At 38.4% G+C, this 12,817-nt stretch overlaps 2 protein-coding genes across 7 annotated transcripts in view; both read right to left on the reverse strand.

Annotated features, from left to right (window-relative positions):
* The window catches only part of baiap2a (BAR/IMD domain containing adaptor protein 2a), a 50,617-nt gene extending 45,637 nt beyond the window's left edge, over nt 1-4,980 (reverse strand). For all 5 annotated transcript variants that reach the window (XM_006791367.3, XM_035908001.2, XM_035908000.2 and 2 more), the window contains exon 1: nt 4,759-4,980. In XM_006791367.3, coding sequence (XP_006791430.1) covers nt 4,759-4,830 — 72 coding nt within the window. In that variant the 5' untranslated portion in view covers nt 4,831-4,980. The remainder of the gene's footprint in view (nt 1-4,758) is intronic.
* Nucleotides 4,981-6,211: 1,231 nt separating this feature from the next.
* On the reverse strand, nt 6,212-11,357 carry LOC102782133 (charged multivesicular body protein 6-A-like). 2 transcript variants are annotated; one of them, XM_087839850.1, is made up of 8 exons: nt 11,281-11,357; nt 9,568-9,677; nt 9,208-9,295; nt 8,721-8,807; nt 8,554-8,619; nt 8,237-8,317; nt 6,679-6,754; nt 6,212-6,583 (listed from the first exon to the last, which is right to left on the reverse strand). In XM_087839850.1, exons 1-8 carry the CDS (start codon nt 11,323-11,325, stop codon nt 6,534-6,536), a joined length of 603 nt encoding a protein of 200 aa, XP_087695976.1. In that variant the 5' UTR covers nt 11,326-11,357; the 3' UTR covers nt 6,212-6,533. The 2 variants fall into 2 exon arrangements, with proteins under 2 accessions (XP_087695976.1, XP_006791428.1); XM_006791365.3 differs by lacking the exon at nt 11,281-11,357 and adding an exon at nt 10,867-11,232.
* Between the last annotated feature and the right edge of the window lie 1,460 nt (nt 11,358-12,817).

Below are 12,817 nucleotides of genomic sequence, written 5' to 3' on the forward strand. Positions count from 1 at the left end.
TTGACATTTAGGGAGTGGTGTTCCATGGGAAAACGGTGCTGTCCTGAGGGCTAGTGGTGATGAGCCACACCCTTTTATTTCCTTACCTGTCAGGGTGTGTTCAAAACCTGCACTGCATTGTATCGGGGGCAGAACACGCAATACTTTCTGTGACAAAGGGTGAAGAAATACAAGAAAAAGTTACATTCTTCCACGGGGTAAACGTCCATGTTATTTATTCTTCAGGAGAGCAGCATATAATGTTAGCAGTTAAGAGGTTGCACTATTGACTGGCTTAGCACACAGCTCTGTTCTTTCGAAGCTGCATTCAGGCCTGCTCTAATCTGTTTATTCACTTCATCTTGTCCTCCCCTCCTCCCGAGCCAGGTCAGTCTGAGACTTCATCCAGCGGCATGCTAAGAGGCTTGATCTAGGCCACCACCTTTCACAGGCAGCCGGTGGCATGACCAGCTGGTGGAGATGACAGCGGTGCAGATACAGACGTTCTCAAACATGCAAGCGCTGAGTGTCAGTCTTAAGTATCTGTCTCCCTGTGTCAGCACAGGAATGACTATATACCAGTCACCACGTCTGGAACTGCCCGTCTACGTGAGGGAGGAGAATTGAAGTGAGTCATGGAGGATCATGCAGGGATTGCTGGGTTTACAGAGTTGACTCCCTTGTTGATTAAGATAAAGTCATCTCTGGAAAGTAAGGAGTGTCTCTGCCCTTTGCTGAAGGAACAATACTCAGAGTGAGATGCAGAATCCCCACTCTTGCTCTCACCGTGCCTACAGTTCCAGCCCTGTTAAACACACACTCTCAACTGGGCTAACATGACTCACAGCAGCGCAGTTACCCCCCTCACCTCCCTAGTGATTACTCGGTATCTGCCCAGCTGCTGACTACAATGACTTTACAGTCTCTGCATATTTTTTTTTTTAACATTTTCTCTTCCTCAGGAGTTTTTTTGCTTGCAAATCAGACAAACACAACTATTGTCTGCTGTCTGATATGTACAGACCAGAGAGATAAGCAGGGTTACAAGGTTTTGGAAGTTAAAGCAATTATTTTTGTGTTTATCGCTTGGAGCTGCACAAAACTATTCATGTTCAATCGCCACAGGCAATTAGCACAAAAAAGGTCTAACATGAAAAACAACAACTTGAGATTCCAAGTTTGACTCTTACTCAGCAAAACACAAAGAAATATTCAGTCATTGTGTATTTCTTTCCAAGCCAGTGATCATACGGTGGATGAAGTTTCCATTTACCTCTGTGCACTTTCAGGCATCAATTTTCTATCATTTTAATCTAATCCTGTAACAGAAGCCATGACTTGTACTGTTTCATCAGTTTGGCTGAAAATCCCCTGAAATTAAAGATGACAGTCTGCATTTCAGCCTCAGACAATGTGTAATTTTGCATCTTAACTCCTAACAGTAGATTTAAGTGCTGAAGCATGCTGATTACTGTATTATTTTGAGTGTAAACTATGGTTAATAAAATTTGTTATTACTGATCCAGCTCAATTTTTTGTCTTGATTAAACAATGATTGTGCCACATATACAGTCAATGGAATAATTATTTGACCCCCTGCTGAATTGGGAAGTTTGCTCACTTTCAAGAAATGATAAGTCTCCAATTTTCATAGCAGTTTCCTTTAAATGGGGGGAGACAGAATACCAAGCAAAAATCTAGAAAAAACCCCACATTAAATTAAATAAATGCTATAAACTGACTTCTCTGTCATTTAGTGAAATAAGCATTTGATCTCCAAGCAACATATGACGTAGTACTTGGTGGTCACTGGGTTTTCACATGTTTCAGGATGGATTTTGGCCCACTCCTCTTTATAGAAACTCTCCAAATCCTTTAAGGTTCTTCAAAGATTTTCTACTGTGGAGGACTGAGGTCTGGTAACTTGCTAGGCAAGTCCATGATTATGATGTGCTTCTATGCAAGCCACTCCTTTGTTGCCTTGGCAGTGTGTTTCGATTGTTGTCATGCTGGAAGACCCAGCCACGAAGCAACAGCCCCAAAGCATAATGTTTCCACCTCCTTGAAGTTGGTGTTCTCTGGGTCATACACAGCACTTTCTTCCAAGCCTTCTCTGAATCATTCAGATGTTCACTTGAAAGTTAAAATGGTCCTAAACATGTGCCTTCTTGAGCTGGGAGACCTTATGGGTGCTGCAAGATATTAGTCCACTAGGCATAATGTGTTTCCAGTGGTGTTCTTGGTGATTGTGGTCCCAACTGCCTTCTGTGTCTGCCGGCTTTCTCAAGATCCTCCTCACCTTGTGAGGCAAGATCTTCAGACTGAGGGCAATTGACGGTCATTTTATATTTCTTACATTTCCAAATAATCACAGCAAAACTTGTCACCTTCTCACCAAGCTTCTTGTTGATGGTCTTTTAGACCGTTGCGACCTTGTGCAGGTTTACAGTCTTGTTCTTAATATCCTTTGAGATCTCTTTGCTCTTGCCCATGCTGGCAGAGATGTTGGACTGGAAGAAGCTGATTCAGAGGACAGGTCAGCTTTATACTCATGAAACGTTTAGATCATTTATCAATTAATCGTAATCTGTGTACCACAAAAATAGCACATAGCTAATCTGTATATTAGGAGACATAATTCTTGGTGGGTTGCACTGGATCAAATACTTGCTTTTTTCCTGGATTTTTGGATGATATTCTGTTTCTCACAAAAATTAAACTACTATAAAAATTTGAAACTGCATTTCTTTGTGAAAATTAAAGGTCATAGGACGGGATCAAATAATAATGTCTTAAAAACATGCAAACGTGTCTGTTAACATATACCCAAAGCTAGTCTTAATCATCTTGTAGAGAGGCAGACAATATCTAGAGTTGTGTTTCAAGGATGACCAGAATAAAGACAATAACACACAATAACACAGATACTTGTGGAATAATTTCTAACTGTTAACTCAGTTCATCATTGCAGCTCTACTGCATTAACAACACACAGTATATAGTAAAAGACTCATGTTTCTCCCCTCACTGAGATATGGGTCACACTGAACTCTTGAAATATTAAAGAACAGTACGAATTGCTTTTATGTTGCAAGGTTTGGTGAAAAAAGCATGACAAAGTGCCAAAGAAGCAGTGACTATAGATAACACACACTCTCTGACCTCCTGGCTTTTGCCACTGGGTCAGTTCCCCAGTGTTGGAAGTGGGACTGTTTCTCCACTCTACTGCCCATCAGTGTTGGGCTGTCAAGGCTTTGACAGGATGCCTTCACCCCAGAGACACAGACTCACTGCTGGGCTTTTACTTGAATGAGCACCAAAATCTGCAGAGGGGTCTGTTCTCCCCAAAGAACTCGGGAATCTGGAGCATTTCTTTCTTCCCCCTTTTATGGAGGGACTGATTTACCAACATTTGCAGGAAATAAGCACTTGTATAAACCCCATATGATAAAGGGCATTCGGGTAAACTTGGAACCAGTGCTGAGAACATTTACTTCAATTTATGGCTCTAAGAACCACTAGATGTCTGCTCATTTCTGATAACTCAATTCCCTATAAGTATCAGAACAGCTCGTCTTGACTCATTCATGGGTTTTGCAAAACCTCTGCTGGCTTATGCTTTGCATGGAAACAGCTAGCAATAGAGTATATTTAGGTTATTACACGTATCAATATCTAGATATATATACAGATATAAGATAGAGACCACCTCAAGCAGGCCTAAGTCATTAAGGAAACCCAAGAATATTACAGAGCAGACACAGGAGCAAGCCATCATACGGTGAGATTATGTTGACATTCCATTACTGGCTGCAACTCTAAACCATGGCAAAGGTTGTTAAACAAAGCCTGCAGTGAGGTTTAATAAATTATAAAGCAATCAGCACGAAAACAAGTGCATGATTAGGGCATTAGCTCTTTTAAGTTATTCATCAACCACTTCTATAATCAAATGAGCATTCCAGCCATGTATACACCAACAGGGGAAAGCACTGGTAGATGATAAATGGCAAATCTCCTTATTATTCTGTCATTAGGTGCTCTTCTTTAGTATACAGCTGTAAATCCAACCCATTGCTGTTTCTACAAAAAGAATTTGAAGACAAGTTTTGCATGAAAAATACTGAGACATGAAAAAAGCTAAAAAATAAATGGTGGGCTTAGATGGTGCAATCCCTTCCATTCATTTTTACCTAGAATGTGTCTTTCCCAGAATTGAGGCTTTGCAATCAAACGCAGTTCACATGGAGTTTTAAGAAGAACAGGTTTGAAGAGGCAAATATTTACTTGTTGCAACAGGATGCTTAGGCTTTTGTGCCACTCAAGCACCGACTTCTGGAATGCAGTATGTTAATGTTTCAGCAGGCTGTGCTCAATAACCAGTAGTTAACCAAAGAACAGCTCACACTACCTTCAAGCAGACCACTATAGGTGTAGGCTACTCATGCAACAGGCCAAGGAGCAGGAATAGCAAGAGTGAGTGACTTTGATTTTGCAGTTTTGATGGAAAGGTGTTGCCTTAAGTTGTGGTGGAACGCAAAAGTACAGGGAGGCGGAAAATACATTATTTTGATCAAGTGAAAAATAAAAAAAAAATAATAATAGTAACCTGCTGAGCTTCCTTAAGGGATCATCGATGATTTAAAACATGGGTTTTGAATGCATCTTGACCAAAACTATACAAAGATCAAATTCATTTTGCCGCTGCAGTGCTTACTTTGCGGCTAAAATTACATGCTCGTATATACCTCCGAACTTTATTAATTAGTTGAACCTTACCTTGTAGACATTTTCCGTCAAACGGTGAACCTCGTCTGTGCGAGACATGGTGAAATCTTCAGCCAGGACCATAAACGTTGTTTTATTGTTTTTTTACTTTAAACGTGTATCCGCGGAGAGAAAGGGGAAAAGAAAAAAAAAAAAAACAGGGGAGAGACGGGTAAATGCACGAGTGCGAGCTAACAACAGGCGAGATAAGAGACCGAGTGAGTCTGCGCTCCCGAAACCCACTAACTAAACACACCTTCTCTCTCCACAGCTGACAGTCCGATGCTGCCTTTATGGTCTACTCGGAAGTTCTGATTTTTGTTGGGCTTCCTTTATTTTATTTATTTTTTTCGCAATCTCTTAAACACTGTGTGCGATGCGAAGATTTAAACAAAAGAAGTATAACATAGTATGACATTTTACAGCTTTTGTTTACAAGTTTACAAGTAAAATCGAATACATTCGGTCGTATAGATTATGGGTAAACAAGAATGAGAAAATATGAAGGGAGGGCTTTTATCCCCCAAAAGTATGAAATTTAAAAACCCAAACCAACTATTAAAGGCTGTCATGGTAGCCTACGTTATCATGGCAATGAAAGTTACATAACGAAATTTCTACTACGTTGCGCGACGTGTTTTTGTTATACTAAATGGTTAAAATCATTATTTCCCACGGTAATAGAATGCAGCACCATCTTGTCAAAATGCAGATTTAGAGCCCGCCCCCTAAATCTCAAATTCGTTCTCGTAGCCACAAATTCCATGTATTTTAAAATATGTATGTTTGTCTATTCATATCGCTCCAGTGTTTACAATGATAAGCTTGGTAGAGTTATGCACAATAGGACCTAGCATATACCTTAACCTATAAACACATATGACTAAGCATGAACAGCTGGTTAAAGTAGTGGGATCATCCTGCCAGTTTATCTCCATGCGCACCAGTAATCAGTAATAAATGATAGAGTCTCAGTGTGGTGCATTTAAGCCATATTCCTTCAATTAAAGCCATTATACACCATGTAAATATGCCTCAAGTATGCCTACTATTACATGAGGCTTTAGGGAAGTCGCACTGTAACTGTTACACCATAGGTGCTGTTTTTCCTCATAGGATAATTTATGTTAGCTGCATTGTACATGCTAATTAGTGTCTAATTGCTGCTTAGTGTCAGATTGTAAATACTATATTTTCTTCCTTGTCTAAACATCACCCACATATTAGCAACATGAGATTTTGATTTTCTTTCAACAAGTACACACTTCACTAAGGGCACTCTAAATGAAGACACCTGTTATGTGGAGTGCAGTGTAGAAAAACACAAGTGAGGAGTGCCCCCTTCTGGAGAATGTATGGTGCACATTTTCACTGGCATTTATTATTTTTATTTTTTTTTTATTTTATAAAAATTACAAGAAAGACAAAAAATAATTAGTTGTGGACAAATAAAGACAGGACAGCATTTTGTTCCCACAGCTCAATTTAATATGTAAGACAGCTGTAAATAATGTGTAAGACATCTAAAACCTCCTGTTATTCTACAATAACAGCTACAGTGCAACACTGCTCTTCCTAACCAAATCAGACACAGAGAAATAGAATATTTCACTTTATGCATGACTTAAGTGGAGCGGTGAACCAAGTACAGACAGTGCTGATCCTGTAAATTGTGTGAAGATGCACTGATGTGTGCAGGTCCCGTGTTCACATACCAAGTCCCAGAAAAAAAGAAATCCACCTCTTTATGCAGCTTAACACTGGATACAGACCACACATTCAGTCTACTAGGCTGCCAACAGCTCTCTGTCTGGCTTGTTCTTTGCTTCTCGCCTCTCTAGAAAACACAAAATCAAAATAAAATAGTGTGACATCAAACACTAATTTATGGTTGTTTAAGGAATGATTTGTTGAGTGAAAGATTAGATGTACCTGGCTCTGCTTTAGCTGCTTCTGAGATCTCTGGTATTGGTTCACTGGGGACCTCTGGAAGGGCTACGTCTTCTTCCTGTTTCAGAAAGAGAGATTACGAAAGCCAGCTGACATATTTAGTTCCTGAAAAGCTGAAAAATTTGTGGACTCATTATCAAAGCAGTACTACAAAAAATTGCACAAGGATTTTATTTTAATTTTAGTTTAGGTGCATAATATGTTAGACAAAGACAGTTTTTTTGACATTTTGGCTCCGCACACCAGAACAAGGGATTTTAGATTTTTTTAGTATGTCTGATAGATTGTGTTCTTTTAGCCTGATGGCCTTTCTCAGTTTCACCGATATTTCTCTGGGCCTCATATTAAACCTTCTAATCAAAAGCTAAATAAAACAGATTTTTTTTAAAAATCCACTGTGGTGGTGTTCAGAGGCAAAACTGCAAAAAAAAAAAAATTTCTTTGCTCAATAAATTATGCTGTTTTTTCCCCAGATGATTCTATTGATTTTCAGATATATTCATTTTAATTGCCCCTCTTACAGACATTTTCTGGGAGGGCTCATGTTGTTTCTATGCATTACCTCTTTAGTTTTTTTGTTTTTGTTTTTTTTTTTGGCATTTACACCGTACTTCACAGTTTCCAAAACACTATAGCTCCTTCAAAATAAAATAATATTCCTTTTTTTTTCTAAAATCAATTTCTGCTTCTTGTTGCTTCAGGTAATTTTTCTTTTTTCATCTTAAAACAACTTATTAATCTTTATAATGTGCTTTCTATTCAGGAGTTGTTTTTTGTTTGTTTCCTGTTTGTAAAGATAATCTACAGATAGAGCCTGTAGATGTGAGTGCTCTTTGCACTGGTGTAATTCATGCAGTATTTGGGTTTGTGTAACTGATTTCATTGTACAATAGTGAGGAGTGAGTGTGGGAGAATATTTTTGTATGCATTTAAAAATTGTCTTTAAGAAGAAACACATTTCATTCAGCTTCAAATACAATAATATCCACTGCGCTACAATTTTATTTGCATAATTGTGTCAAACTGATTCTTAAAACTAGTCTTTGTTCAAATGTGAAACATAGTAATTTACAGCATGTAGTTTGACAGACATGTGAATGTGTAATTTAGGATAATAATTACATCATAAAAGAATAATCTTCTGAGGTTTTAATCACAATGAATTAACCAAATTCATACCCACAGTTGTTTCATATTCACTGTTATTATGCTACATTTATATTGTAATTAGCTTAAAAATTACAGTTTGCAACACAGTTTTCTTCTCTGCAAAAACCAGATTTCTATAGATTTAAGATTAAATGGCAACGTTCAGTTTAGGTGTGATATCCCTGCATGACTCAACCGTGAATCACAGCTTTAACCACATAATTGCTCAAGTGGAAGCACTCAGTGGCCAGCAGTTGAATGCTGCGGTCACGCTCGGAGCCTCGGTGAGCGTAACTATTAGATGAAGTGGGGCGATAACAGCAAAAGAGCATGCATGCTTTGGAAATATTTTTAGTAATAACAAAGGTTTAAAATGCAGTGTAACACCCACCTGAGTGATAGCTTCCAGCTCTGCTAAGACAGCATCCTCATCCTCTTGTGTCAGGACTCCAGCCAACATTTCATCTATTTGCTACAGGTGCATAAATGAAGCAATAAATTAAAACCAAACAAACTAAATCGTTGATTTAAAAATTCTCTTAAAGTGATATGTATCATCCCAGAACATACACTACAATATGAAGGAAATAATTACTATTGGACATGTAGTCTAATCAGACCTCAGCTGATTTTTGGCATACATGCAGTACCGGTATTAATAATAGTTCTGTGCAGGTATATTTGATAAACATCAGTAAGGCATTTTACCCTTTGATAGTCAGTCGATTCCTGTGTCTCATCCAGGATTCTCTCCACATCTTCTATTGACATGATCTGTCATAATGTGACATTATACACTCATGTTTATAAATCTTAAGGTGGTATTAAAATCTTTTGAAAATGCATAGTACAGGAAAAACAATGGAGAGCACTACCTCATGCATGCTCTTCAGACAGTCGTTGCCAACTTTAAGTCCCTCAATGACTTTCATTTCAATTTGCATGAACTCAATGTCTTGAACCTGTTGACAAACAATTACATTGTAGAAATAGTTACATGAAATTTAAATAAACAAAACAACAAATCAAATAGTATTTGTCCCTTTTATTGTCTCATAAAATAGTGATTAAAGAGAGACTGAGTTAAAAACAAACACTTTACGTTACACTATTTTTTGGTTTGGATTAGCATGAAATATAGTAACAAATCACAAGTAATCACAAAACAGTATTGTATCACAAATGACTCTTCAAATGAATTGAAGGCCACAATGGACTTCTCAACTTTGGACCAATTTGCATTTAAGCAATCATATTATTAACAGTTATTTTGGAAACTGTTAAATACTGCAGAATTGAACTGGTCCACTCTCCCTTGGCACTGAATATCAAAGCCTGGTGGACTGATGTTATGAAACTTACCATGTGCTCGAGGTTTGAAATCTGATTTTCAGTCTTTTCTAGTAACTGATCCTGATACCGTTTTTTCTTAAGAAGCAACAGCGCTTTTCTGCAATAACAAATGCAAACACAAAGCATCATATAGCAAAGAATATCTTTTGTTTACAGTACGAATACAGTGTGTACCGCTGCATGCCGAATAAAGTAAATTGAATTGCAAAAGAGAAAACGGACTCTGTGCAGGAGTCATTAACTTGGGAAATTTTAAGTAGCATTATCCATATTTAAGTAAACCATACATTTGTTTACATTGTTGCCAGTATTCACAGTAGTGTAACTACATGCTGGTAGATATTGTGTAAGATCGAGACTTGTGCTTACTCCTTCTTGCCATCTTGTAGCAACTGCTTTGCTAGACGTCGCTCTTTCTCCAGCTGCAAGGTGATTCTCTTTTGGTACTGCTTCAGCTTGTCTCTCTGCTGCTTCAGTTGCTGGACAAAATCCCCAAAGAGAAAATTAAAAAAACAACAACAACAATATAATATACACATTCCTTGCCATTTTATTGGGTACACCTTCCTAGCCATGAGTTAGATAAACATGTTGGTTCATACTGACATGACAGCATCACACAGTTGCAGCAGATCTGCACCACCCGTTACACCAAATCACAGTGGTGACTGTGAAGGCCATTTGAGTACAGTGGCTTCATTGCCACGATCAAACAAACAGTTTGGGTTGATCTGAGCTTTTGACATGGCACATTATTCTGCTGGAACTAGCCATGAGAACAAGGATAGACTGTGCTTAGAGTCATGGACATAGTCAGCTACAATATTCAGGGAGGATGCAGCATTTAAATGTTGCCCATTTGGTAAAAGATGGGCAGAGTGGATCAATGCTTTCATGTCGTTTACAAATTCTGACCCTACTATCTCAGTGTCTATGGTGCAATTTTGGTGAGCTCATGTAATCTGTAACCTAATTTTCCTGTTCTTAGCTGCTGTACCTCACCTGCTTCAAGGTTTGCGATGTTGTTTGAAACTTGCAGAAGATATGTTTTTCTGCATACCTTGGTGGTAATGAGTAGTAGTTACTGTTATCTTCTCATCAGCTCAAAGGAGTCTGCTCATTTGCTTATGAACTCTGTCATCATCAGGTCATTTTGAGAGAACTGGCTTTAGGAATGTAACAGCAGATCTGCCTCCATAGAAGACGATCTCTTGCATCCTCTTCCGCTCTCCTTCCATATATCCATAATTGTGGTCTTTCTCTCCGCCTCCTGCCTGACAGCTTCATCTTTTACATCCTTTGCTAACATGTAATTGGCTGATTAGATATTAGATATTTGCCTTAAGCAGCAGTTAAACAGGAGTACACAATATTTTTTATCTACTAAAAAAGTAACGAAGAAATAGACACAAAAACACAAGAAAGAGGTCCATAAACTGATGTCGCATATTATAAATAAATGTACTCATTCAGTAGAAATGTTATTAAACCAATACGACTATTCTGTGCTAAACGGGGCAGGGGAATACAGTTCTCATGAGATACGAGTCGCAGAGAAACCCAACAGTAAGCACGTCGGGTGATATTAATTCATCTCGCCGTGTGACCACAGCACAAGACCGTGCAACCGCTAACACTAGCCCGATGCTATAACCGCTATCAGCTCACCAAAATGGCTTTGTCCTGCTCCGTTACACGAGAAGGTCGACTCTTTCTCCCAAAGACATTTCCCATTATTCAGCCACATCCCCGCCACATTCTCCCGTATCAACACAAAAAATATCACTTTTTGCTAAACATTTTGTACGATAGTAAATAGCCTAAAATGGCTAACAGGCTAACTGACTACACCATGCCCTCAGTTCTTTTTGTTTTCCGCGTTTCCTACGGCAAGCAAGGCAGGACGTATAATCCGAAGCGTTACATGACTTGATTATTAGAGCTCGTTGTTCTGATATTCATTCCTGTTATATTGTGATATGGTACGGGCGGTAACAGCTGCGCCTATTACTAGGATAAAATGGATTCAATTGCAGATTTTGCACATGTGCACGTTAAACACTGTCGCCGGACTGTTGGTACCTTGGAGAGCCTCCGCCTCTCCGGGGGTTCCAGGATCAGCACCATGGAGAGCAATCAAAAAACGTTTCCTCTAAAAATGGCAGATTTTGCTCAACATAAAGGCAGGAAATTAACAGACAGCTCTTGTATTATTTCACATTAGTAGGGTTTAGCAATGTGATAAGAGGACAGCATTCTAAATGACTCAATATTGTGCAAAAGTCTTGGAAACACAGACAACTCTTATTTCTTTTTAGTTTACTTCCAAGGAGCCAGACTAAGTTTTTCATTAGAGTTCGCTGTTGTGTCTACACATAAGAGACATTTCGTGAAGTGCACATTTTAAACTGTACCTTTAGATACTTTTGTTACACCAGCATGTTGCGAAAAACATTTAGTTCCCATTTCTTTAGTTGAATCTACAAAAAATATCAAAGATAAAACGGTTAAACAGCCATAAAACTGTATTCTTGCACCAAAATGATTCTCAGCTATTAGACAAAAAATGTGACATACCAAGGTGTATATTTATTGTGTCAGGTTATGCCAGATTACATGAGAACTAGGCTGAAAATCATTGGCAACAGGCCTCATGGAGTGATGAACCTAAATGTGAAATTTGGGTCAATATGTATGGAGAAGGTCAGGCAAGTGGTGCAATAGTTAGCATCCATCTGTCAAACATAGAGGCTCTATCATGATCCAGGGCTACATTTCAGCCAGTGTTGGTTGTTGGGGGAGCTTGTCAAATGTTGATATTGTTGGAATTATGAATATAGATAAGTACCGTCAGATTTTGATCCAACATGCAATACTATCTGGAAAGGATCTGGTTGCCTGCAGCTTTATTTTTCAGCATGAAAATGATCCCAAACACAGCAAACACATACCTGGATAGAAAACACACAATGGAACAGTATCAGTCATGCCCTGGGCTCCCCAGTGCCCGGACCTTAACATCACTGAAGCAGTGTGAGATCAGTTTGACAGAGAACAGAACAAAACGCAGCCATAATACAAAGACATGATCTGAAGACTACTTAAAGAAATAACAAGAAAGCTTACCTAAAAGAGTTAAGGCTGTGCTGAAGAATAAAGGTGGTCATAGCAAATATTGACTTTTAAAGTTGTTAGCACTGTACAAACTATTTTTATTTATTTTTTCACTAATTACTACTTTATTTGTGTTTTGTGGTAGGTTGAGTTTAATGTCTTGGTTGTTGTAACATAGACATCCCCGAATGTAATTTTCTTACTCATAACACTACCCTTTTTCTGTGATTCATAAATGATATGCAGAATAAAGTGTGCTGGGCTGAGGGACATGCTTTGGAAAATAACTGTACTTCAAAAAGACATAGTTTATGTATATACCATCAACTATAGGTGAAGAATAGTATTTTAATAGATAGAAAAAAAATCAGTATTGCTTTGACGATGTGAAGGGAACTGTAGGAACAAGATGAAAGGCATTTGGTTCAAGCCAACCTTACCTATTAGAGCTTTGGAAAAACAAGACTTAATCCCTACTATAGCGTAATCCCTGTGATCTGCACTT

Source organism: Neolamprologus brichardi, chromosome 4 (genome assembly GCF_056152115.1).
Source record: "Neolamprologus brichardi isolate AB-2024 chromosome 4, ASM5615211v1, whole genome shotgun sequence".
In the NCBI taxonomy this organism is placed as follows: domain Eukaryota; kingdom Metazoa; phylum Chordata; class Actinopteri; order Cichliformes; family Cichlidae; genus Neolamprologus; species Neolamprologus brichardi.

Bases quoted from the DNA above. Each gene is read 5' to 3' on its own strand.
- LOC102782133 (XM_006791365.3), bottom strand. From the start codon at position 10,932: ATGGGAAATGTCTTTGGGAGAAAGAGTCGACCTTCTCGTGTAACGGAG. The intron at 6,755-8,236 runs GTGGGTGTTACA...TTTCTGAAACAG, and splicing joins AGCTGGAAGCTATCACTCAG to GAAGAAGACGTAGCCCTTCC. The intron at 6,584-6,678 runs GTACATCTAATC...TGTGTTTTCTAG, and splicing joins AGCAGCTAAAGCAGAGCCAG to AGAGGCGAGAAGCAAAGAAC.